We start from the raw sequence: 26,964 nt of genomic DNA, 5'->3' as shown, positions 1-26,964 counted from the left end.
TCGTTCAGAAGCTACACTGACCAGCTAGCATGTGTCCGCGCAAACGCCACCTTAGCTGTGCCAGGATTTTATTCCCATTTTAGAGTTAAGGGAAGAGTCTCAGCCCCAAAGACGTGTAGGCCGTCCTCGTCGGGGAGCCGGGCCCAGCCCAGGCTGCCCTCCCCAGCCGCCCACAGGACTCATTCTCGGCCAGGGCTCCGTGTCCCCGACCGGGGTTCTCACCACTTCACTGTGTCACCTCACTTCATCCTCATGACAGGGACTTGTCTCCTCTCATTCCATGCTTGGGGAAACTGAGGCCTGGGGAAGCGACAGCTCTCCGGTGGCGGGGAGCTGAGGACTTTCAGAGCCTCCGTGTTGACCTGTGACCCACACTCTCCTGGTTCGTAGTGACACTTCAGGATTAAAGAAAACCCCCTCCCCGGGGCCCACGAGGCCAGTCTGCCCACCTTGCTCTTGCTTTCTACGGGTTTCCGGAAAAGGGCTGCCTGGGGCCTGTGCGGGTCCCGCTCCAGCCACCCCTGGGCTGCAGTTCACCGACTCCGGGGAAGATTCTGGGGTGCCGGCTCTTCCAACCCCCACCCCCACCCCGGCTTTGCCTCCCAGGGCGATCAGAGCCCCATCTTGTGCCCCTGGTTTCTCCTGCCCGGCGCCTGCACAAAAAATACCGACCCAGCTGTGGGGTTATGAAGTCTCCCTCTTCCCTGACGCCCCCAGACAGGCCGCTCAGGGCCAGCACCACGGCCTCCCTTCCACTCCGGGGCCTCGTGGCCCAGGGGTGGACGCCCGCCTTCCTCTTCCCGTCCTGGATCCTGAGAGCAGGCCCGGCTTCTGGGGCAGGCCAAGGGCACGCAGGACCTCCATTGTCTTGTAGAGTTTAAGGTTGACACCTTTTCACAGGGAAATCCAGAGTCCGGACGCCCTGGGGCGGGCTGGAGCGGTGGGGGGGGGGGGGGGGGCGGGGGGAGGCGTGGCCCAAGTCGGGCCGCAAAGGTCGGAGCTCAGGGTGGCGGGCTGGGGAAGGCCGGGTCGGTCGCAGAAAAGCCAAGCTTGGGTGAAGCAGCTGCCCGACCTACACGAAGCCGCTGGCTGCCTAGGAAAAGCCCAAGTGGACACAGCCCTCGCGGCCACCCCCCGCCCTGCCCGCCCTGGTGGCAGAGCTCGCCCTCGCCAGTTTCACGGTCTTGGCCTCTGGAAGCCTTCCTGAAGCTGGGGGCGCCCCCGGGGGCCGAGCATCCACCAGGAAGACCCTGACACCCCCTCCCGTCTGCCCCCCCGCTTCTCCACTCAGCAGGCAGCCGTCTCACACCTGCCCGAACACCTGGCCCACTGTTCTCAGGTCTTCTCTGAGCTTGGACTAGAGATGGGGGGAGGGGACGGAGCCCCTCACTCACTCCCGATTGGTGACCATATTTTCTGGCCCCCAGATCAAGCCACCAGGTCTTGACCGTTTTCTTTTTTGTTGTTTTAGATTCTTAATTTATATTTTGGTCTCACAAGTGATCATTTTAAAACTGACTCTTCTGTAAGGTCTTGACCATTTTCTGATTTGTGAAGTAATGGATTCACGTGAAAAGTTCTGATCTTCTTGCAAAAACAAACTCAGTTCTGGCCCAACTCTTCAGACAGGAAGATAGGGAGTGAGATTCCACCAACTTCAGCAGAAGCCTGAGGCCCGGACACCAGGCCTGTAGCTGATAATATCTAGTCCCCTCCCCCTGGACTGAGTATTTCTTCTCTGCAGAATTTGAATTTTTTTTTTCAAGAAGATCGAATATTCCACTTAATTTTTCCCTAACATTTTCGCAGTGCTGGGCTGGTTCCTCGAGATTATGAAGACGGAATGCCAGTTTCAGTCCTGACGGTATCTTGTTCTGTGCTCGAGTTATTGGGGAAAGTGGTTATATCAAGAGAACGTTAGTAAGAGGAGTGAAGTTCAGTTCACACATTTTAATTTATGTTTGGGATACTAACGTTTTTGCTAAGAAGCCATAACTAACGAGCAGATGATTTCTCCTGGTCCGTTCAGGGGACCTACTCTTCACGGTACATCATTAAGGTGATCATCAAAGAACAAAAAAAGACTTCTGCAAGGTAGTTCTGGGCCACGCCATTCAGGCGTGGCCCCTCACCCCCATCTAAGTTCATCGACAGGAATTCTGAGAATTACTCTGTAAAGAACGTCATCGTTCAGAGAATCAGCCCCAAGTCCCTGCTACTTTGCGCAGCGTTTTTAATCCCAAAGATATTCTCATTAGCATCTCTCTTCGAGGTTCCCATCACTCCAGAGGGAAGATTCATTTCCCTCTTCTAAATTCGAATGTGGTAACTAACCAGTAACGTTCATATTTACCTTCTAGACCAATAAGTTCTGTGTCTCCATTTAGGGGAGAACATTCTTGGGAAAATGTGACAACAAAGTAAATGTTTCTGAGTGTGATCAAATGTCACTATCCCATAACCCACTAAAATCTCAAAACGATTTTGGTGTTCATTTCATAAACTTCTTGGAGAAATTTGATATATTTCTTATAGAAACTTCCAGTGACCTTTGAAGAACTTCTAACATGTTATAATTATGGCCAATTCATGCTGGTCACCGCCCCCCATCCATGTGCTGTTATGTAATGAGGTGCAAAAAAGATTCCTGTCACCTGTGTATATTGCAACTTGGTTCTTAGCATCAGCAGTGTTGACTGACAGGGCAACAGTCTTAGCAGCGGGTCTGTTTTTGCCATTCCCCTTCGCGAAGGATGCAGCTCAGTCTGGGGGTCCAGAATCCGGGCATGGCTTGGCTGGCTGCCTCTGGCTCGAGGTGTCCCATGGAGTTCCGGGCCAGCTACCAATTGGGCCTCCAGGCATCTCCAGGCTTGGCTGGGTAGGAATCCTCTTAAGATCACTAGGTTGGTGGGTAGCAGGCCTCGTCTCTCTCCACATGGGCCTCTTCACTCCGCAGGGCTGCCTTATAATCCTAAAAATGTACCCGAGACAGAAGTCCTCGTCTTTTCATGACCTGATCTCAGAAGGGACATCCTGTCACGTCTGCCATATTCTACTTGTTGGAAGTGAGTCAGTAAGTCCCACTTGAAGGACTCGGAGGGAAGGAATTACACAGGGCATGAAGGCCAAGACGCGGGGTCATCGGGGGCCACCTTAGAGCCTGCCGACCACCGCTGTCCTTGACGCAGCGACTAAAGGCTTGACTCTGACAGGGGCGCTTCCGAGACCCGGCTCCAGCGCCCAGGCCGGCATCCGCGCTGCTCGGCCTGTGCACGTGTTTCACCCATTGTTCACTATTTCACAGGTCACCTCTGCCCACAGCGCAGTTCAACCATTTATTAAGTCCCGACCTTGTGCCAGGGGCTGGGGTGCAAGTATAGAACATGGCCCCTTCGTCCTGGGGCTCATGGTGGAGCGGTGGAGCCAGAGCAGAGCAACCTGAATGTTCTGCTGAGAGGCGCAGCCCGAGTGCCGTGGAGGCAGGAAGAGATGCTCCCCGTCTGGGCGGGAGGGGTCGGGCGAGGAGTGAGGAAGCCAGAGAGGGTGGCCGGGTGGCCGGGGGACCCTTGAGCGTAAAGGCGCCGAGGAAGGAAAGCAGTGGCTCCGTGTGGGCTGCTCTTGGTGGGCGCGGGGGCGGCAGGAGACTGAGCGGAGGTCAGCCCGGACGACCCCCCAGGCGCCATGCTCAGAGCTCTGGGCCTCATCCTGAAGGTCGTGTGCAGCCAGGAGAGGATCTGAAGCCAGGAAGGCCGCAGTCGACTTGGGAGTACAGAGCGCTCTCCGTGGTAGCATCACGGAAGGCGGCCCTGGGACCGGGGGCTGTAAACTGCAGGTGGGGAGGACGGTTAGAACATTCTGCTCTTCCTGACAACAAGAGATGAGAAGGGTCAGAGCCCAGTGGTGGTTGCATGTATGGGGAGAGGGCGGTGCTTTCAGGCGATTTTTAGGAGGCAGAATGATCAGGGCTGGGCGCTGGACGGGGGTGCTTGAGGGACAAGGAGTCTGGACGCAGCCCGGGCTGCTCGCCGAGGCGGCGGGGCTGCTGGGCACTGCCTGACGGAGGACGCCTGGCTTCCACGAGGCACAAAGGAAGTTCCTTTTGTTTCAAGAGCCTTAGATTGGAGAACCTGTGGCCGGCAGTCCACAGTGGGCAGGATGAAGGAGGCTCATGAAAGAGGTGGGGCTAGAGGGCTGGGAGGTCCGGGTCTCGGGAGAGCGAGCCTCGGAGCCGTGGATGGGGACAGAAGACTGGCCCAGAAAACGCCGTAGGTGGCAGGACCCAGAGAGGCAGGAGAGGGAGTCGGTCCTTGGTAGAAAGTCCTGCCGAGAAGCGCGAGGGACTTGAGAAGTAGGGGAGCTGCGGGCAGGCCAAGCACATACGCAGATCCAGGTGGGCCACGTGACTCACGTGGGACGCCGTCTACCTGGCTGCCGAGGGTTTTTGTGGGTGGAGGAGACCGTGAGGGGGAGGAAGTGTAGACGCGAGTGTAGACGCCTCTTGAAAGACGTCCGTCAGCCACCTTTCACTCCCAGTGCTTTCATGCCGGGGGGCAGGGGATGAGGACCTCGCTAGAGCATCAGCGCAGACCTGACGGAGGGAAGATTCCACAGGGAGCAAAGTCCAGACCCTCCCAGGTGTTCTGGGGCAGCCTGGGGCCCTGGCAAGCATGCCGGGCCACCGTGGCCCATCCTTTGAGCCGGGGAGGCACCCGTAGCTGGCAGAGATGCTGAGAACCAGTCAGGAAGCACTGATGTGAGAGAATAAAGGAGCCGACGTCAAGCCTGTGGCACAGCTTCACCTTCCAGACGTGGCTGAAAAGGAGCAGGACGAAACCTCAGGAGCAGAAAACAAAAACGTCTGCGGAGGGAGCTTGGGAGCACAGACCTATTTATCTGCAGAGTTTCCCATGTTGCCAGCTGGAGTGCTGACTTCAGGGATTTTTTTTTTCCTATCTGTCTTTTACTTCCTTTTCTGAAAATAACCTGTGTGTGTGTGTGCACGTGCTTGACACTTTGGAGAAGATAAGTTCGGAAATCGGAACCTCTTTCTGGATTTGTTTGAATATTGATGGTCTCTTCTTGTTCCGCGCGCAGACCAACCCCTGAAAGTCAAACTCCACAATGATTCCTGGTGGGACACCAACGATGCCAGCAGTTTGTAGCTCCATTTATAATAAGTATTAAAAGCACTTGGAGGTAAATCAGATTAGGAAGTTTGAAATGATCGCTTTGGTTAACTGTGTTTTAAATTGAACAGACCCAAGACGATCATTTTTATTAAAAATATGCTTCCCTTGGGCTTCCCTGGTGGCGCAGTAGCTGAGAGCCCGCCTGCCGATGCAGGGGACGCAGGTTCGTGCCCCGGTCCGGGAAGATCCCACACGCCGCGGAGCGGCTGGGCCCGTGAGCCGTGGCCGCTGAGCCTGCGCGTCCGGAGCCTGTGCTCCGCAACGGGAGAGGCCACAACAGTGAGAGGCCCGCGTACCACACACACACAAAAAAGCTTACCCCCAATGCTGCTAGGGATGGGATTTCCTAAGGAAACCTCACTTTTTTGATTGTGGCTTCAAAGCCTCCACCTTGACATCCCCACTCCTCCCCCACCCTCTCCAAATGGGAGGAAGTAGGGAGAGGGTGGCAGGAAGCTGAACCCGTCTTTTCCTCCTCCCAGACTCTGTAAAAGCCAATTCTCCCTTAGGTGCACCAACCCCACTGAGATGCACGTGGAAACGTCTGTCACCATTAAAGACTTGGTGGAACCCCCCTCCCCCCGGAGCCGGCTGAAGGGAGCCCACTTCCGGGGGTCGAGGCTGTTCATTGGTAGGTGCTGAATGACATGTGCTTCTGCGGAATTTCCAGCTCAAGCCCTGTGATGATGTTTTTAGGAAAGCATCCCAAATTATTATTATTCTTTAAAGTAGCAACCTTCCTTTATTTAACTCACTTGAGAATATTTGATTACGTTCATAATTGTAGTAATTAAGATGGCTGATGATTTTTTCACCTTTTTTGTGATCATTTAACTTGGCGATTATTTTTTAAAATTTTATTGGCGTATAGTTGATTTACAATGTTGTGTTAGCTAAATTCTGTTTATCAGCCCTGCCATGGCAGCCAAAGACTCAAGGTGCTCAGGACCCCCTTAGACAGCCCTGCCTTGGGTCTCCTCACCATAGGATGGGGGAAAAGAGGGTGCAGCAGGAGTGCGGGCCCTCGGAGGTTCTAGCTCAGCTGCGAAACGGGCCAAGAAATCTTGGGGAAATCTCACCTCCTCTTCGCTTAATTTTCCTCATCTCTTAAATGATGGGTTGGGTTCGATGACATTTGAAGGGCTCCCCTGGCTAGAAGATGCTGATCTATTGGGGGAGTACTGGATAGGATGCCTTTGAGAGCCGGCAGACAGCACAGCCCCCTGTGCCACCCAGCTCTGCCCCTCTCCCCTGGGAAGTCAGCAGGGGGTGGGGGGCGTCACCTCAGCAGGACCCCCCTGCTCAGCTTCCAGGCCTCCAGCCCAGAGTGTGGCTCCTAACTGGAGGGCATCTTTGCTGCGGAGATGGGAGTTTCTTCCCAGAACAGCCAACAGGCTATTGAGGAAATGGGGTGACTGCACAGAAATCACTGGCGGTTCTGAGCTCCTGCGATGCGTTAAGCATGGCGCTGGGTGTTTACCTCACAGCAGCCTTTTGAGGGGTGTTCCCTGCACTTCACAGGTAAACACACGGGGCAGGGCCTCAGAGCGTTTAGGTGACTTGCAGTCTCTAGAAAGGCTACCTGAGTGTGTCTCCACCCCCCCCACCTCCCCAAACAAAGCTACATTGTCTAAGGTGCCACTTTTCCAAAGAAATAAAAGACAAAGTCATGGAGTCTTAAAGAGTGATGTCCTGGGTCCGAGCTCCTCTGAAGTCGCAGCTGGTGTGACTTCCCCTCCAGAGGGGTTTTTGTCGGGCTGACTGAAGATTGGAGATCTGGCCGGATGCCTGTCAGGGAGCGCTGAGTTTTCTAGGATTTCAGCCGGTACATAACTGCAGAAGAGAATCACTCTCTGCTTTATTAACCTTGTCTGCACCTGGGCCAAGTGGGTTGCTGGTCCTGGGTAGGGTTTGTCTTTAAAGGAGGGGGGAGCGAGCATGTGCAGAAATCCATCACCTTGCTTTGCAGTTTCCAGGCAACCGCGCAGGATTACAACAAGTCACGTGACCTTGCGGCTGCCAGGAAGAAGGGGAGAATGGAAAACTGTGCTATCTTGAGAAAGGGGCCGGGTGTGAGCAATGGCCTTTGGATTCTCCTCCAGAAACGTTATCAACAAGTAGTCGGAGACCTGGAGGCCTGAGAGGACTGCCGGCTTCTGGGTCCCCAGTCCAGCCCCACTGCTGGGTGGCAAATGTACCACCAGGGGACAGGCGAGGGGTAAACTGGGGGGAGGGGAGTCACTGGCCCAAGGTGACCGAGCACCTGTTCTGGAAACCAGGCTCTCCGAAGGGTTATTACTGAGAGGACCAAACTGAACTCAGCCTTGTTCCTGTGGCGCTGTCTCCATCCGCCCTTCTTGTCACTGCAGCCCTGGGCTCATGAGGGAGCAGAAGGCGAGCCCTTGGGTTAAAGCGGAGCCTGTGATGGTTAGGGCTGGGGGGGAGGGCAGTGGAGGGGAGGAAAACCACCCATGAAGAGCAGCTTTCCACTTCCTTCTCGAAAGCCTCCTCTTTCTGATCATTGTTTATTTTGATTTTGGATGTTTGGAATTTGCAACCTCCCCTCCCTCACATTGCGTGCGCGCGTGTGTGCGTGTATGTGTGTGCGTGTGTGCGTGTGCACTCACTCACATGCTGTTGTTGTTTATACTGCAGACGCTTTTATGGCAATTCATCCCCTTCTGTATACACTTTTGGCCCTAGGATCACACCCTCTGTGGCTGAAAGACTCCTGGGAACCACAGGGACAGCTTTGCTCCCGGCTCTCCTGGGTCACCCAAGGGGGTGGGTGTGCAGCACTCTGAAAGGCTGGGCTGTTGGAGGGAGCTGACCTCAAGTGGACCGGCTTCCAGTTTCCTTGCACCCAGCAGCTGTCCCAAGGCAGGGCTGAGTCATCTGGCCACACCCGCTCACTGGCCTGCCTGGTTTGCCCCAAGGTGGCCATGTGTTTCATAGCCTGGACCACTGGCTTTATGCCAGCCTGGCCACCTGGGGAGGTGAGCCAAGGAGCAGAGCATGGACACAGAGAGGCAGGTCTTGGGGAGGGAGATGCCACCCCCCCACGGTGCCCAGGAGCTGACAAGTCCGGCAGCGTGGCTTTCCAGAGCTCTGGTCCCTTGTCACAGCCAGGAGAGCATCTTCCCTGCTGCTTGTCGTGTTCCAGCAGGTCACGGGGTGGTGCATCCTCTTCCCCTTTTCCTAGGGAAACCTAAACAGACAGAGAAACACGCTTCTTGCGTGTTTTAAAGTCCTAAAGGCCTAATGAAGGTTCGAGGCACCTCTGCATTGAAAAGGGTTTGTCGCCCATTCAGTTCACTAAGGAAGTAAATAAAGAAAAAGTGAGTAGAGTTGAAAGCCGCAGCTCTGAGGATGCCAAGCTCTTCCTCTTGCCTCCGGGACAAATTTGGGCTGCACCTTTATGGTTTTTAAGAGGAGGAAAAATCAATTATTAGCTCATCATATGAGAGATCATTCTATAGCAACAGACAAGTAAATAATGTTCTGGGTTTGTGGTATGTTTTCTTAGTACTTTAAGTGAGAAGGTTGTACCTCCTAAACGTTATTGGATGGATGTTGGGAAGGATTCAAAGGTGGCAGTGGGGTGAAGAGTTTTCAATACATTAAAACTGAGAGTCGATGGGGAAAAAAGACATCCCATGTCTGTTTAATATGTAACGTATGGGAGGATGGGGGGGATGCTTCCAAGAGAGCGTTGCCTATGCAGTTGATACAGAAAGACGGTCGATGTGTGTGCTGGGAGAGTCCTGATGGCCAGCTTGGGGATTTGGGGTTAAATCTTCAGGACACTGAGGCTTGCTTCCCAGCGAGGTGTCAGGGCCCCTCTCCAGCACTCAGGCCTCTGCTGGCAGAGTCACACTCCCATCTTCACACATCCACAAACTACGCACCTTGACCCTAACTCACACTAACTCACACTCGGAGGCAGGAGCGCACAAGCACGTCCCTGCCTTCTGCGTCCAGGTCCGCGTCCCTCCTGTGACACTTGGCCATCCCATCCGGGGACTAGCCACTCCAAGCCCAAAGTCCCAGGGAAACTTGAACAGAGGTAGAAAAGTGTTCGATGATAGAAAACAAAACAAAACAAAAAAACAAACAAAAAAACCTGCCTGCTTGCAGTTCTTGCGATGGCCGGGATGCCACAATAAACTTGCTTTCCCGAGCTGGGGAGGACGGAGCAGGCCGGGGGAGGAAGCCAGAGCACTTGAAAGGCGGAATCAGAACTCGGGCCGGGAGCGCCCGGGTGGCCTCGGGGGCCTGGCGGGGGGCGGGGGCGGGCTGGGCCGGGCAGGGGCGGGCGCGGCGCGCTGTCCCTTTAAGGCGGGAGGCGCGGGCCGGCCGAGCGCGGCAGTGATTGGCGCGGCGGGATCACTGGCGGCCCGGGCCCGGCCCGGGGGAGTCGGCTGGAGCCGGCTGCGCTTTGATAAGGTCCTGGCAACTCGGTAACCACCCGAGCGCCGGGAAATAAAAATAACCCCTCGCAGTCATGGATCGCCGGGCCGCCGGGCGTCCAAGGCGCCCGTCTCCCCCGGCGAAAGCTGTGCTGTAAAAGGTGGGGGCGGAGGCGCGGCCCCGGCCGAGCCGCTTCCGAGCCGGGTCCCCCCCGGGCCGGGGGCGAGGTCGCGCCCAGCCGCGTCGCGGGCGCAGGGCGCGGGAGAGGGTCCGGCCCGGCCGAGAGGCGGCCGGGAGGGCGGCCGCGAGCCGGACGGCCCCGGAGAGGGGCGGCCGGGGCGCCGGGGACGGCCCGGAGCGCGGCGGGCGCGTACCTCCCTTTCAGGACCGTGCGCCGGCTCGCGCCTTTGAAGTGCACAGTGAAATCCACGGCGCAGTTTTTGTTGGAAGCGCCCGGAGGACGTTGGGTGCCCGGAGTGGTTGCTGGAAGCGGGGCCCGTGTCGAAAGCCGGGCCGGGCGGGGGCCGGAGGGGCCGAGGGCGGCCGCGGCGGGGGCGAGGCCCACTCGGATCTTCCGCAGAAAGAGGGGCGGCGGGGCGCGCCTCTGCCCCCTCCCTCGCCGCCGGGTTCCCCGCACTCCCTCCCCGGCCGCGCGACTCCCCCATGTTCCCCGACGCCGGGACCGGCCCGGGGGGGCCCGGGGCCGCGGCGGCGAGCCGATCCGGGGGCCGGGGCCGAGGCCCTGCCCAGGGCGCCCGCGAGGTCTGGGCGCTGAGCGCGCGCGCGGACCCCTGGTGAGTGCGAGGCCGAGGCGGCGGGCGGCCCGCGCGCTTTGATGTGCCGGGCGGCTCTTTGAAGTGGGCAGGCCGGCTATTTCGGGGCGCGCTCCGGGCGGGCGCGGAGAGGGGCGGCGGGCGCGGCGCCCGGCGCTCCGGGGGGCTCGGCCGGGGTGGCGGGGGCCCGGCGGAGAGACTTGTGCGAGTGGCGGCCGCGGCGGGGGCGGAGCGGGGGCAGATCCCCCTCCCCCGGGGGCGCCGCGCCGGGGCGGTGCTGGATGGGAGTCTGGGTGCGAGTGTGCGCCGGAGTGCCTTTGGGAGGTGGGATGAAAGGGTGGCGGCGCCCCCCGCCCCCTCCCCTCCCCCCGCCCCCTCCCGCCTCTCTCTCCTCCCCTCCTCTCCTCCCCTCCCGTCCTCCCCTCCCAGCCCCGGTCCGCGCAGAGGGGCCCCGAGCGCCGGCCGAGGCTCAGTCTGCGCGCCCGAGCGGCCCGAGCCCGGGGCGCCCGCGTCCCCCGCGTCTCTCCTGCCGCCCGGCCCCGCGCCCCCGGCCGCCCCGGCCCCTCGTGCAGAGAGGCCGAGCCTCCGCGCGTCGCCATTGCTGGACCGGCTGCCGCTTTCCGCGCTTCTCCTGCGGGCGCCTCCGACCCGGGCTCGGGGGCTGCGAGCGCCCACCGGGGCTCTGGACGTGTCGGGGTGGATTGGGGCCGGGCGTCGGGCCGGGGGGGCTCGGCGGAGATGAGAGCCGGGCCTCGGGCCGCCTTGGTCTTCCAGGTAACGGGGCCGCCCCACCTCCTCTCCGCCCGGGGAACGCGGCGCTACCGGCGGCCTGAGGCCCCGCACGGGGGCCACGCGCGCCCACCCGGAGCCCAGGGTTCCCGCCCTCGGTTCAGGGTCGCGCCCCCCGCCCCGCCCCTGCCCTCTCCCGAGTTTGATCCTCCCCTTGCTGGGGAAAGCGGCTGGTTTACTGGTTAGATAAGACTTTTTGCTTTTGGGAAAAAGAGGCTTGAGGTCAGCCGAGTCTGGGATTCCTGGCACAGGCAGTGTTAGCGTGAGATGGTCTCTGATCCGGTTTTGTAGGGTTTGCGGCTCCAGGAGGCGGGGGGCGCGGGGGCGACGGGTCGTGAGGCTTCTCTGCTCCCTGGCAAAGTTGGAAGATCAAAGCCTTGTCTGAGTGAGTGGATTTCTGGTTTGGGGGAGCCCGGAAGACCGAGGTGTAGACTGAGCCGGATTCTTGGCGGGAGGTGGGGGCGCAGCGAACGCTTCCATCTGGGTTGCGGGGCGGGGGCTGCAGCCGGGAGTCCGGGCGCCCGTTCCGCCCTGTGCTGGGCGGGCTTTCCTCCTCGGTCGAGGCTCTTCTGAATTTTTAAGGAGTGGGAGGGGGGGCGCAGGGGGAAGGGGTGGGTGGGGGGAATGGGAACCAGATGCCGGGGACGGGCGCGTTTGGAGCTCGAGTTATCTGTGCGGAGAGCCGAGTGGGGAAATTTACCGAAATTGGTTTCACCTGCACACAGCCCAGCGGCGCTGGGTTGCGCGTCTTTGGAGTGGATGCTGTCGGGGCGAGGGGAGGGCAGGGGAGGGGAGGGCCGCCCTGCGTGCGCCCGGGCCGGTGGGTTTTTGGAAGCTGGTGTCTTCCACCTCCCGAGCCCTCCGCCCCCGCTCCCCCCTCCCCGCGCCCCTTCCCCGCCCCTTCCTCCTCCCTCCTCCCCCCCAAGCGTGCAGGGAGCTCAGATTTCGCCTTTGAAAAAGCAGCGTCTGATACTTTAGATGAGCACCTCGCAGATAGCTGGGTTGCTTGATTTGAATTTGAGGAGTTGAAAAGCCTGTTTACTTTCTTGCTTTGATGTTGGGTAGATCTGGTTTTGATTATATCAATACCCTTTTCTCTCCCTCTACCTCCCCCCCCTTCCTTTTCTTCCCAGAAAGGAGGCTCAGATGAGTCCCTGCTGACTTGAGAGAGAAAGAGAGACCACGCTGATTGCTGAGAGGAACTGGAAGGAGAAAAAAAAAATTCCTCAACTCAGCGAGAAGAACTCACTCGCCATGAGCAGCGCTGTGTTGGTGCCTCGCCTCCCAGACCCCAGCAGCAGCTTCCGCGAGGATGCCCCGCGGCCCCCAGTGCCGGGCGAAGAAGGGGAGACCCCACCGTGCCAGCCCGGGGTGGGAAAGGGCCCGGTCGCCAAACCCCTGCCTGTCTCCTCCAATGCCAGGCGGAATGAGGACGGGTTGGGGGAGCCGGAGGGGCGGGCGTCTCCGGATTCCCCTCTGACCAGGTGGACCAAGTCCCTGCACTCCTTGCTGGGTGACCAAGACGGTGCTTATCTCTTCCGGACTTTCCTGGAGAGGGAGAAATGCGTGGATACCTTAGACTTCTGGTTTGCCTGCAACGGATTCAGGCAGATGAACCTGAAGGATGCCAAAACTTTACGAGTAGCCAAAGCGATCTACAAGAGGTACATCGAGAACAACAGCATCGTCTCCAAGCAGCTGAAACCTGCCACCAAGACCTACATCAGAGACGGCATCAAGAAGCAGCAGATCGACTCTGTCATGTTTGACCAGGCGCAGACGGAGATCCAGGCGGTGATGGAGGACAATGCCTACCAGATGTTTCTGACTTCTGACATATACCTCGAGTACGTGAGGAGTGGGGGTGAAAACCCGGCCTGCGTGGGCGGCGGGGGGCTGGGAAGCCTGAAGCTCGTGTGCGGCTACCTCCCCACGCTGAACGAGGAGGAAGAGTGGACTTGCGCCGACTTCAAGTGCAAACTGTCCCCCGGCGTGGTCGGCTTGTCCAGCAAGACCCTGAGGGCTACAGTCGGTGTGAGGTCCACAGAAACTGTCGAGAATGGATACAGGTGAGCCTTTGGTGGAGGGTGAGGGGCTGGGGGGAGCTTGGAGGATGAGCTGGCCTTTGCAGATGTTTTGAGTTAAGTAGGGTGGATGGACGGATGCATGTGCTGCTGAGGCTGACAAAGGCCTGTCCTGAGCTCGGACCGCTGGCCACGAGCCCTTCGACCTTGCGTTTTGCTGTTGAAAGGGGCGGGAAAGCGACGCGCACACAGCTGAATACCTGTAGTCTTCCGGTGCCGGCTTCACACAGGGGCAGGCAGTGTGCGTTCATGCGGGTCACTTCCTATCCTGGGCCAGTCCTGGGGTGGGGTGGTGGAGAGAGGACGGCAGCTTTTGATGCCGATGACTCACCAGCTACCAGGCACCGGTTTGGGAAGGGGCTGTTCACAGCTAAGACATAGGGAGTAGGATGGACGTGGCCAAGGAGGCACCTGGCTTGTGGCGGAGCCCCAGGAAATAACGTGTGTGCCCACGACCGTGGGGATAAGTGGGATCCGTTGAGCTTTCCGTTCAGATGAGAGCCAGCAATTGGCGTAACAGCTGGGCTTGCGGTTCTCTTTGTGGAATGAGGCATTAACCCTGCAAGAAACCCTCCTAAGGAGGGGAGGCCCTGTGACTTTCCCGAATGCAGGACCCTTAGCTTTGGAGCCGCTGATACATTATTCTGGGTTTTCAGTGCCTGCGGCCCGAGGAGCAGACCCCAGTTGATTATTGCGTTGCTTGGTGCTGATGGAGAAGAGGTCTTGGCCGGAGAAGACTGGAGAAGGGAAGAGCACCTTCTCCTTCGAGGCTTCAAAGACCAATGGTTCTTTATAGAATGGCCAAGTCTCAAGATTCTTGACCTTTGGAGGCAACTTCAGACCTCCTGTTAGAATGAGTTTTTCTGTCTCTTTCTCGCTCTCCCCTTCCAAATGTCCAAAAAGAGAGTGAGCCTCTCAGTCCCAGGTTGCTGCGGACAGCATGAGGGGAGGGGCTGGCCGGGAGCCGCTTATCTCGCTGTCCATTGTGTCCGGCTCCGTGGGTTCGGAAAGGCAGACGCAATCTGGCGGCTGTCTCTCTGGAGGTTACCCTCCCTCTGTAGGGTCCGAGGTAGGAGGAGGGGCAGAGGAGCGGGGTCTGAGCCTGGAAGCCTGTGATCTCGGGGTGGCCCTGCAGGGAGGGAAGGATTGTGTTGGGTCCACCAGGGGGCGCGCCTGCAGCCTCGGGAGCCGGCCGTCTGCGCGCAGACATCTGGTCTACACCTTAAGTGGGAACGGATTGGCTTTTGCGAGGGAGCCAAGGATCACGTGAACGGAGTTGTTTCAGCATCTCTAAGCTCATGGCTTCAGGCTGTTTTGGAGGAAGATACTGGCTCTGGCTTCTGTGGCTGGCAGTCACGGGCCACCTGCCACCCCTGCCCTGTTCTGTTAGGTGGACGTTTGGGTAAACCCGCTGGCCTCCATGCCCTCCAGGTTGGCAGCGGTCGCCAAGGCTACTTAAGGCCTGTGGTCAGGCAGCTTCTCCGAGAGCCTTCAGACAGTGCGGCTTCTGTGTCCTCCAGTGTCAGGGCCCAGCGCACCACCTTTGTAAACAGCGAGACAGGCTCCCCAGGTGGGACCCTGCTGTGGCCCCTCCCCTTCGCGGGTGGGCAGGAGGACCCAGCCTTGGCGAGCCCCTCCCCCTTCCACAGCCCCGCGGCTGGGCTGTCACTAGGGTTCAGCTTTAGGGGGCGGGCCCTTGGGAGCGTCGGAGACCCCGGATGCAGGGCCTGGGGTGCTTTGCGTGTCAGCGCTTGCCTTTTGGATGGGAACCGTGGGTGTTCACATACAGATGACACCTTTCCTTGGCCTCTGGGGTTTCCATGCGAGATTCGCGTGTGTGTTTTCTCCCACTGTTGGGAAGAGATGACATATCTTACCTGGACTGCACATGTCTTACCTGGGCATCATCAGAGAGAAATTAAGACGCACCCCGGTATTTTGTTTAACATGCGAGGTGTTCAAGGGTGCCTGAGGTGTGCTATTAGGAGCTGCCCCGAGTTATTCAGAGGCCCGAGTTGCAGCCCGGACCGCCTCTTACCGCCTGGGCTGAAGTCTTTCTGAAGCCCGTGTGTCCTCTGTAAAGGGAGCGGACAACCCTCCCTTCAGTTTATGTCACAGGTCGCTGTAACATTAGGACCAAGATAACAGACAGGAAAGCCCGTTGCGAAGGGAAGCGTCTGAACAGTACTCATCACCGGCTGTGTGAGAAGCGCCAGCAGGTTCGGGTCCCGCTTTCAGAGAGTGAGCCTTGGGTTCTAGCGTGTGTTCACTGTGAAGTTTCAGCATGTCCCCTCCCCGCGCCGCGGCTGTCTCTGCTGGCGGAACTTGAGCCGCGTTCGCAGCTCTTCTGGGATGTGGGATCGGCCCCAAGTCAAGTCCGCCTCCCCGCCACTTGTCAGGCCAGGTGCAGTGAATGAACCAGGAGCCCCGAGTCCTGCCCTGCCGAGGGTCGGTCCCTTTCACCAGCTGTTGAGCAGCAGTCTGGGCAGCTGGATGCCAAGGGCATGGCTGGTCTTTAAGCCCTTTGATTTCCTTGAGCGCTCAGAGCAGCCTCGTTTTAATGACTTGTTTGTGTCCTTACTGACGTGGTGTCAGGTTTCATGTAGAGTTGGAGCCTAGGAGCAGGCATGGTCCTCAGAGGGAGGGGCTCGGGTTGGAGAGGGGTCCAGCAGGAGGCCTGGGCTTCTGATGGTCCCTGTAAGTAACCCAGAGCCAGGGCGAGACACACAGACACACACACACAGACACACACACATACACACACGGGGACACACACAGACTACACACACACAGACACACACCCACACACACGGGGACACACACAGACTACACACAGACACAGAGACACACACACACACACACACACGGCCGCACACACACACACACAGGCTACACACAGACACACAGAGAGACTATGCACACAGACTACACACAGACACACACACACACAGACTACACACAGACACACACAGGCTACACACCCAGACACACACAGGCTACACACGGACGCACACACAGACACACACACACACAGACTACACCCAGACACACACCCAGACACACACAGGCTACACACGGACGGACACACACACACACAGACACACACAGACTATACCCAGACACACACACACACAGACTATACCCAGACACACACACAGACAACACACACACGGGGACACACACACACAGACTACACCCAGACACACACAGGCTACACACGGACAGACACACAGACACAAGACACACAGACACACAGACACACAGACTATACCCAGACACACACCCAGACACACGCAGACTACACACAGACACACACACACACAGACACACAGACAACACACACACGGGGGCACACACAGACTACACACAGACACACACACACACACACACACACAGAGAGACTACACCCAGACACACACCCAGACACACACAGGCTACACCCAGACAACACACACACAGGCTACACACACACACAGACTACATGCAGACTATACACACAGACTATACCCAGACACACACACAGACTACATGCAGACTATACACACAGACTATACCCAGACACACACACAGCACACACACGGGGACACACACAGACTACACACACACACAGACAGGCTACACACAGACACACACAGACAACACACACACAGGGTACACACAGACACACAGAGAGGCTATACACACAGACTACACACAGACATACAGGCTACACACACACAGAGAGACTACAGACACAGACACACAGACACATTACACACAGACTACACAGACACACACAGACTACACACACATACACACAGACACAGACTAGACACACACACAGTCATAGACACACACAGACTACACACACATGTACATACAAACTACACACACACAGAGACTACAGACACAGACTACACACAGACACACACAACACCTGGAGCATGGAGGCGTGTGCGGAGGGGCTGTGGAGTTCGGAGCCGGGGTCGGGATGCTCTCCTTGTCCTGCCCTGGGCGGTCTCACCTGTCTCTCACTGGACCCTCTGCTCTGGCCTCCTGCTCTGGTAAAGTCAGGGGGCCCCAGCAGGTGGCTCCCCGCACTTCCTGTTCCCCCAGAGCGTTCGCTGATGGGGCCGGTTTATGCGAAGCCACTGGAATCGAGCTTGGCCTCCATCCTCAAAGCAAATGAGGCGAGAGGAGAGCTGTGCTGGAAGCAGCGGGCCACAGCGAGCGGTGCAGGCTCTGAGGAGGGCGCTTTGCTGGGACACGCTTGTCGCTTGTCGAAGTTGGCCTGCTCTCAGAAGGGCGTTGCCTGATGCCGTCTGCGTGCCTGGCCTCTCTCGCTCCAGGCAGAGGGCTTTTTTTTTAAATTTTTTTTTGCTGTACACGGGCCTCTCACTGTTGTGGCCTCTCCCGTTGCGGAGCACAGGCTCCAGACGCGCAGGCTCAGCGGCCATGGCTCACGGGCCCAGCCGCTCCGCGGCATGCGGGATCTTCCTGGACCGGGGCACGAACCCGCGTCCCCTGCATCGGCAGGCGGACTCCCAACCACTGCGCCACCAGGGAAGCCCCTGTCAGAGGGCTTTTGAAAAGAAGAGCACACAGCCTTAGAAGCCAATACTTTTTAAGTTGCATTGTTGTGAGAGGGGACCCAGAAAGGGGTCCCAAAGGTCACGTCTATTGTGCTCTCTGTATGGGCTTTGCCCTGGTGTCTGGGGAGCAGGCGGGGGCCTGCAGCATCTCACTGAGATAAGAGATAAGAATGGTGGTGGGGGGCAGAGGAGGAGCCCACATTTCCCTTCCCTTAAGGTCCCAGGAGCCTCTGCTACCTGACAGCTGAAATCCCTTTGCATATTGAAATTGCAAACCAGGTCTGTGGATGGATGCCCAGTGCAAAATCTGTACTAGGCCTTTACTCTCCAGAGCAATTTAAAACCCTTGCAGCAACTGGGAGCACAACAGTCCTGAAGAAACACTCAAAGCATCTGGGGACAATTACTGCAGTGTGGTTGAGTTTCTTCCCTTCTTCTTCTTTTTTTTTTTTTAAAGCGATCACAAGAAAGCAGCTCTAATTCAGTTTCTTGAAATTACGTGATGATTTTGACAAAGTTCTGAGCTCTTAAAAAATTGAGTCTGTCTCTCCCCACAGGCCTGCCACCTTCCTCTGCCTTGTCCTGTTATGATGGTAGGAAAATCCCAATACTTATTGCAGGCAGCTGAGCTAAGAGCAGTATATTCCATTTTTAATTACCGGTCACACAGTAGCCCTCTATTTTGGAAGGGAGGGAGACGAGTTTATTTTGGGACCCGTGTGTCTGACCGGGAGCACAGAACTCTGTCCACGCTCGGGATCTGAGCGAGGTGCCCTTTTCTGTGGGGGAGGGAGGGGTTTCTGTTGAGTCATTTTCTCCCTGCAGAGGCTGAGTTACAACCCTCATGCTTGGGGCACCGTTAATGTGTTAGTACCACGAAGGTAGCACCCTGAAGGGATGGAAAGAGTGTGTGAAGGCGGTTTAAGGCCATTTTGGCTCTTTTGATCTCCCTGCTACGCCTCTTAGGCGAAAACACCCCTCAGGAGCCCGCTTGGTCCTGGGTCCTTAAAGAAGGAGAGTGGAAAAAGCTTTGAGCTTCTGCCACGAGCCCCACGCTACCTGCGGCTGGGGAGGCCCAGATGGGGAAGACAGACCTGTCCCTGCCCTCGTGGAGCTTGCAGTCGCGTACACGGGACAGGCCTTCACCGTGGAAACGCACTGACGCTGTGTAATTGTCATGATCAATGTCACCCAAGAAGTCTTGTTTTTGTTGGCGGTGGTGTTTTGGAGCGTTCCTATGCCAACCCCGTAAACAGTGCCCTCGTTGGGCCTTTCGGAGAACACGCGGACCCCGTGCAGGTGGCCGTGTTTGAACTGCGCGCTGCTTTCTTTAGTGGAGCCCTGTGTCCACGGAGGTTGTGACACCTGGGGCCACCCAGCTGGCCGGGAGCCAGGCCAGCACCAGCCCGCGGCCTCTTGATTTCTGTGTTACTTGATTCCTGAAGTCCATCAGCTTCTCCATCCTGCTTTGAGGCAGCGGCCCATCGAGGCAGCTGGGGGCTTTGGGCCATTTTAAAGCCTTGGGCGACCCCGTGACCTGCACTCACCCGCCCCTTGGGGCTGCCCTGGCCGTGGAGAAGGGATTTTTTCTTTCTGGCTTGTACGCCATTTCCTCTTGTCCCACCTTCAGTGGCAATACCACCAGAGCCACCCTCCTCCTTATCGGCTAGGAGACTGTTCTCACTAAATCATCCCTCAGCTCATCTCTTCTCCAGAAAGACCAACTGCCTCTCCTTGGTTCTCACCACCCTCCTCTCTCTCTTGCCCTGGTGTCTGGAGATCCCACACTGAGGACGTGGGGACCAGTTCTACGTCCTGGAAGATCTCACCAGCCTCATTGCATCATCGTAGAAAATCCTGGGGGCGGAGTGGGGGGGGGAGCAGAGTATCCAGGTGACAAGGTCAAGGTCGCTGGCCCGTGGTATTCAATGACCAGAGTGTCCAGGTGACAGGTCAGGGTCGCTGGGCCGTGGCGGTCAATGGGTTCAAGCGCCACGTTCCTCGTTCGCACTTTCTGGTCACTTCTCCACCACGTCACATTCCTGGAATCTGGCTTGACGTTCCGGCCTAGCTCAGACCAACAGACTCGGGGTCCCTGCTGCCGTCGCCTCCTCCAGGTGACTGGAGGTGGGTTCCACGCGGCCGGGCCTCCAGCGGGTGGCCTCCAACAAGACTTTCGGCCCCTGCTTGGGGCCCGTTACCTCCCTGGGGGGTCATGAAGACGATCGGGCAGCAGACAGTCCTTGAGCCCCTGCCGTGGGCCGGGGGAGGGTGCAGCAGGGAGTAACCCAGGCCCTGCCCACAGCGAGCCCTGCGTCCTGGTGGCCCTCGGGCTTCGTTAGCATCTCGGGGCGGCGGGGTTGGGCTGGACAATTATTGTCACTCTTGTTTGTTTTGTCACCGCAGCTAGAGGATAGGCCCCCTGAGGACAGCAGCTGAGCTGTTCTCCCACCTTTTCCAGCCCCGCTGCCCTCCCTCCCGCCAAACTGCGCAGCGGCTGCCTGCCTGCCCCACGGCCCCTTCAGTGCAGCCTGGCGGCCCCCCCAGACCCCTCGTGCCGCTGGGGAAGCCTCCGGCTCCCCCTCACCCAGCCAGCTTGACGCCCTCCTGCCCCAGGCTGGGGAGGACTGTCCACCGCTTCTCCCATCCCTGGTCCTCACATCTGCTCCCCCCCGTCCCGGGGAGCCACCCGGCCTCCCGGCCCGCCCCCTCCGACACTGCAGGGCCAGGACTTCCTCTTCCAGGTCACTCATCCTGCCTCTTATGCGAGAGCTCTTTGAAACGTCGAGGCTGGTCTCTGAACAGGGGCAGAGAGAGAGGCTGAATGGGAGCCGCACGAATCCATCCCACGCCCGCTGCTTCCAGCTCTGACATCCAGGGCTGCTGTGCTTGTGGGGCACATCTGTCAAACGGGCACACGCGCTCCTCGCCCAGGGGCAGTGAGGGCCGGAGGAGGTGGCATGTGTCGGGCACCTTCGTGCCTTCCTTCTGGTACCCCTGCCCAACCCCCGTCACGGGGACCCGCCTGCCAAGCCATGGGTGCCAGGGGACCAGAGACCGGGGCTGTGCACCTCCCGAAAGGGCTGGGGCTCGGTGAGCACGGGCAGGAGGTGCTGTCACCTTTCAGGGGCCCCTTTCATCCGCCAACCCCAAGGCCATCTTTACAGACTGGTGGCTGCGGCCTGATGGAGTAAGTTCCCTTACTTGGACTCGGTGGCCCCGGCAGAGCGGGCCTGGGTCTCTGCAGACGAGGGCCCTTCCTGCAGCCCACCGACCACGGCGGGTTCTGCCTCTCCCTTCCCTCCCGCACTGAGGCCCTCGCGGTGACACAGCAGGTGACACAAGAGGAATGCAGCCCTGCTGGGCCGGCACACTGGCGTTTCTGGGAGGAGGTCAGGGCTGGGGGGGGCAGAACAGGGGCAGAGGCACCGGAGCAGGGCCTGGACCTTCCTTGGAAACCGCTGTGCTGCTCCTCTGCGTCCGGAGGCCCTCAGCGGCCCTGGGGGGGCAGCCTGGCTGTGGGCCGAGGCCCAGCTCGGGGCAGGACGGAAGCCCCAGACCGCGTCCTGAACTTGCCTATCTGTCCGTCTGTCCACTCGCCAGGCCCAGCCGCTAGTTGTTTGCCTCTCATCTCCGCTAACAGAGCCCGGGAGGGGAGTGTGGAAGTTTCGCTGTCCTCTTGTCTCCTTCCCCGTACAGGCCTGGGGGTGGGCGCAGGGAGAGAGGACACTCCATCCCGTCGGTCATTCCCTAGCCTCCCCTCTAAGAGCAGGGTCCTCCCTCCAGGTGTCTCTCGAGAACTCTGTAAGAGCCCCTGGGGTCCCCTGTCCCCTGGCAGAGCTGTGGCTCAGCAGGCCCCTTTGTGGCCCCTGCTTTCCGCCCAGAGGAGCACCCAGCCCTGGCAGCAGGCTGGCCTGGAGCACGTTATGGGATTGTCCTGGGGTCCCCCGGTTCCCTGGGTTTTGGGTGAGAGTTGGTGATGCAGTGCTGTGGTCCTTCAGGAGGAGCGATCCGGTGAATCCGTACCACGTGGGTTCCGGCTGCGTCTTCGCGCCAGCCACCAGCGCCAACGACAGCGAGATATCCAGTGACGCGCTGACCGACGATTCCATGTCCATGACGGACAGTAGCGTGTAAGTATATTCTGGTTTCCCCACCACGTACGCGGCTGGCGGCGTGACCCGCCAGGCCACGGGGCAGGGTCCTCACCCGGCTTTGCCAATCCCACCTGTGTCCACGTGGACGTTTGTTGGATGGGAGGGGAGTAGGCCCCGGGGTGGGCCTGGTCTGGCTCAGGAGGCTCCCGTGGTCGCCTGGGTGGAGTGAAGCTTAGAGCCTTGGAAGGGGCTTGAATGGTACCTTCACAGAAGAAAGCCAAACTAAGGTAGGAGGTTAAGGTGAATATGCAGAGATTCCCTGAGTTTAAAAGACCCTCTTCTGGTTATCATTTCACCTGCCTTCCCGGTGGGCAGAAGAGGGTCTTGAATCCAGGTGTCCCTCTGCAGAGCCAGCAGGTGGGGAGGTGGGGTGGCCTGGGAAGGTTATGTGTCTGGGGGCTCAGTGAAGGTGGGGTCAGAAAGCCAGGGCTCCCTCCAGGACACTGCGTGCCAGGCTCGCTCGCGGATGTGCTCAAGCGGCCGTCGCTCAGCTCATCAGGCGTCGGCGGGCGTCTTCCCTCTGCAGCCGGGGCTCTGCCCCTAGCTGGGGGTTTTCTCCCAAGCAGTTTCTGACCTCAGCTCTTTTGCAGATGGACGGCTGGCATTTCTGGATGCAGGCCAAGCCATCGGGGTGGTCTGATGTGGTCAGCAGGCCATGGGGCAGGGTCATGCTTTGAGCTGGAGGTCATTTGAGGTCACGCAGTGGTGACCTCTGGATGGAGAACAGGGATCCTCTGTGAGCCTCAGGTGGGTGGGAGTGGAGGGGGGAGGTGGACCAGGCGTTGCCGTCTCCTGCTTCAGGAGGCTCGGAGGAGGTGGGGCCTGGGCTTGGGCGAGACTCCCCAGGGCACGTCTCCCAGCACCCAGTTGAGAACCACCGTTCTAAAAGTGGTCTTTGGAGGCTTTTCTACAAACATTTTGGAGGAGGATCCTCTGCTAGGGGAACCGTGTTGCAAGGCAGGCCCGTGGAGCCATTGTAAGCTCTGGCGCGCTTGTGTCGAGGTTGTTCCTTCTGGCTTGCTTCCCAAAACGGGACCGGCTCTTCTTCCCGTTTGTTTGAAACGATCTGGTTTCCACTGGCCAGTGATCTGTTGCTTGGCCTGCGGTGTGGAACCAGTTGAAAGGAAAGTGGACGGGTTGGTTTGGGGCTCAACTGTTGATTTTCCCGGTGGCGTTTATTGTGTTACCTCAGATTCCCCTGTTAGTAAATGGAGGGAGATGTTTAAGGTGAAAAGTTCCAGTTTAATAGGAGAATAGCCCTCTGGCAGGAGTGAAAATGGAGGGAGGGAACAACACACCTTTCATCCAAAGTAAAGGAATGAGGGCTTCCACAGAGGTCAGTTTTCCATATTGACTGAACTCTAAGTTATTGTACTTGAAAAATATTATCCTTTGGCGGACGTATTCCTTAAAGCAACGTGCTTTCGCTCTGGGTTTATTCAGTAGTATCAGGCAAGGCATAATTTGTTTCTTGATTCAAATAATTAATCCCAAGGTCTGTTTTCATTCTCCGTTGTAATATCATCTCACAGAATTCAAGATTGTGTAAGGCTTTCTGCCCCTGGAGATATTGGTGCCTCAGCCCCTTTTTACGACGGTTTTCCTTTCTTCTCTCTGCCCTTCTGCCTGCTGTCGTTTTTTCGCTCGTGCGCTCGTCTCCAGCAGCACCATTCCTCTAGCTTTGAACTAGCGTCTGGATGACGAGGTAGTCGGCGTCATGTGTAAAATAAGAGTGAGCTGGACTTGAACGAGGGCATCGAGCGACCCTCCTTCGCCAGACGTAGTTTCCTTTCGACTAGGAGGCTTCCGTTGAGTTTTCTGCAAGGTTATTTTTGGCCGGCCTCCGACTCCCCGTCACGGACGTGTGATTCTGGGTTCAGGAGGAGATAACTCGGGTGTAGTCCCCATACCCGGGTGAGCCCCGCAGGACCCACTTGGAAAGGTTGGCCGACGCTTGTGACTTTTACAGAGGAGGGAGGAACGCCCAGCACTCCCGTAACTACTCCCGTCACAGACAGAACTCAGATCCGGGCCAGACAGGCCCCTGCCCTTGGCCTGCTCCCTCCGGCCCCACGTGAACGTGAGGCCCCATAGTTGATAATGAGACCTTTGAGCTACCTTGAGTCTCTTTTGTTTTTATTTATTAGTGACCACACAGCTTTCTTTTTTAAGGGGGAGGGGGAGGGAGGAGTAAGTAATGCCTTCTCCCCTCTTTTTTTAACCCCCTTGTATGCCCAGACGAAAAACCCCCAGTTCTATCGAGCGATGACTTTAGAGCCCTTGCCCGCCCTTCCCGCCTTTAGCTAGAGCGATCGTGGGCTTAAGGCCCTCACGACCCGGGGAAGCCGCGTTCCGGGATCAGAGAAGCCAGCTGTCCTGGGCGGCACGGGTCAGCGTGTGGGCCAGGAGGGTCCGTGTTGGTCATCGAGACAGAGGGCAAATCCCTCGTTCGGCAACTTTCTCTCCGGAGCACAGCAGGTGCCCCCGGGTCCCAGGTGGCAGAACCTCAGGGCGTGGCCAGCCCTTCCCTCGGCGCAGCTGCCTCGGGCTGGGGATGAGAAAACCAGGACCCCAAGGGGCGGGGGAGGGTCCCTGGGGACCTGGGGCTCGTGTGCTGGAGCCCGTCTTCTGACGTCAGCGCTGGGGGCCTCTGGTCCTCCTCCCAGCCTCTAGGGCAGCTTACTGGATGCAGCCGGCGCAGCCACACCCCACGTGGGCATGGTGGTGCCACCGGGCCCACGATTCCCGTCAGCGTGGGAAAGGGGTCTCGGCACGAGAGCCATTCCGACGGTGCGCAGGCGGGCCCGCAGGCTTGGCAGGCACCGAAAGCCGGGCCGGGCGAGGTGCTTTCGGGCCGGTTGGCCCGTCGGGCAGGTCCCCCGGGGTCCTGGGCCGGGATTAGAGCCCTCTTCGGCTGGGCCAGTTTGGGGCCCGGCACAGAGCAGAGCCCGAGCGAGCGATGGAGTGCGAGGGGGACGCGGAGCTGAACCGAGCCGGGGGAGCTTAGCGGGACGAGAGGGCAGCAGGCCCCTTTGAAACCTCCTGGCGCTAGTGAATCGGAGCGCCCCGTAAGGCATGAAAGGAGCCCTGGCTGTTTCTCGTGGGCACAGAGGCCGGGGGGCAGGGCTGGCTGCCCTGCTGGGGGCTGGGGAAGGGGCACAGCTGGGCGGGGGGCGGGAGGCGCGGGGGTCACGGGACGCCTTCAGTAGACTCCAGAAGGTGGAGTTCATCGGACACAAGCAGTCGTCTCACTTGCCAGGGAAGCAGTTAAGTCCCAGGGCCTTTGCACGAGGCCCGGGAGAAGCTGGGCCGGGGGGGCCTTGTCCTTGGCGAGTCCAGGGCCCGCTGCCGACTTCTGGTTCCCCGCCATGCAGAAAGCCCTGTCTCAGATGTCTGGGGAGTTGAGTCTTCGTACAGGGCCTCTGCGCAGGCCCTCTCGCGAGCCCGTTGCTCTGAAACCTACATTGTCAGAAGAAATGGCTTTTTTAGTTTTAGTTTTGTTTTGTTTTGTTGTTTGGAAAGTTAGACTCCCAGCCAAGTCCTCAACCCCAGCCCTTGGGCAGAAGGACTGCGGGGGGCTGTAGGAGGATTGCAGTGGCGGGAGCGGGGGGCACGCTAGAAATATCAGAAGGAGCAGGTTCCTGGCGCCCAGGTGTGGCCTCTGTTAGGAAGTGAAAGCTAGGAGGACAGCATGGAGGTGGCAGACACCTCTCTCTGCGCAGAGCTGCTCCTGAAATCAGCATCCGCGCGATCGGAGGGTGCTTTTGCTCAGGGTGTCACAAAATCAGCCCGAGACCTTCTTGTCGCCTTTCACACAGAGAGTGGCCCAGGTTATTTTACAATTTTTATTTCCTTATATCTTACTTATGGGTTTACTTTGGACCCCGGGGAAAGCACCTGAGTGAACTTCAAATAGTGCCTTATCTTACAAACCGGCCTTTTGATGTTGGCGGTGATCATAGGCCGCCTTCGGGGTGGTGGCCAGACGAAAATGCGAGTGGACGCGTGTGTACGTGAGCCCGCTATTTCAAGGCCACCGGAAAGCGACATTCAGGTTAGGCCGGGCACGGCCGAGTCAAAAGGCTAAACTCATTGGCTTGGCTTAAATGGCAACTGAGTGGAGTCCACAGTTCGGAACCAGCGCTCCCCAGAAACAGCTGGGCCCGGCAGCGGGCGCGCTAACTAAAATGTTTATCGTTAAAGGAGGCTGTCCGGGGACCGAGACGCAGACACGGGTCAGCTCATGGTCCTGAGAAGCCAGGAAACTGATCACAGGCTTTCAGAGTCTGGGTACAGAGAAGAGAGGCCCCTTTCTGGAATGAGGGGCTGTGTTGGAAGAAGATTCTTGGCTGGGGGGTCGGGGTGGGGGTGGGGTTAAAGGCACACTTCCTTGAAGGTGCCTGTTGAGCCTCTGAGCCTTTGCGAGTCGGTCTCCCTTTTCTGTGCTGGTCTCACGTTTCCTTGCCTACAGCTGGACCCTTGACCTGCCCTGGCTGTGGTGGGCACGTTCTTGGTTGGAGGAGTGGTTTAAAAATGCATTTGTTCCTCTTGCCTTCAAGTGACCAGGGACCTGCTCCCTCTGCCTCCCCCAGTTCACTTTTCTTTCTCCTGCTTTATACAGAGAAGGAGAGAGAGGTGTGAAAGGCTTACCACTCGTTTCATCTTGGGAGGCAAGGGGGAGGAGCAAAGGCTTCTGGGGGACACTCAAGGTCAGAGTCTTGGAGGGGACAGGCGGGGGCCTCCTGGGACTCGTGCAGCCCCGTGTGTGTCACGGTGGGATCCACGGGGTGCTTGACTCCCACCCCCAGGATTGCCTGGAAGAGGCCTGGAGCAGAGCCATCCTCTTATTACGGCCCTAGAAGAGTTGCTGGTTGGGATGTGGACCTTGTCTTGCAGCCCTGGGGCAGCAGAAGTTGTTGCTCAGACCATCGTGAGACCCAGTCTGTTGGTCCCCTGCCGTTACCCACACCCCACAAGGGATTTTAGGCGGG

At 58.5% G+C, this 26,964-nt stretch overlaps 1 protein-coding gene across 4 annotated transcripts in view; it reads left to right on the top strand.

Annotated features, from left to right (window-relative positions):
* Positions 1-9,606: 9,606 nt before the first annotated feature.
* AXIN2 (axin 2) overlaps positions 9,607-26,964 on the top strand; it is a 29,826-nt gene continuing 12,468 nt past the window's right edge. The window contains exons 1-3 of one of the 4 annotated variants that reach the window (XM_079903731.1): positions 9,607-9,759; positions 12,295-13,230; positions 21,818-21,949. In XM_079903731.1, the coding sequence (XP_079759857.1) occupies positions 12,416-13,230; positions 21,818-21,949 (947 nt within the window). In that variant the 5' untranslated portion in view covers positions 9,607-9,759; positions 12,295-12,415. Of the gene's footprint in view, positions 9,760-9,955; positions 10,394-10,817; positions 11,547-12,294; positions 13,231-21,817; positions 21,950-26,964 lie in introns of those variants that run through there. The other 3 variants (XM_079903728.1, XM_079903729.1, XM_079903730.1) reach the window with 3 other exon arrangements.

Source organism: Stenella coeruleoalba (assembly GCF_951394435.1).
Source record: "Stenella coeruleoalba genome assembly, chromosome: 19".
In the NCBI taxonomy this organism is placed as follows: Eukaryota; Metazoa; Chordata; class Mammalia; order Artiodactyla; family Delphinidae; genus Stenella; species Stenella coeruleoalba.
This window is presented reverse-complemented; position numbering and strand designations above follow the sequence as displayed.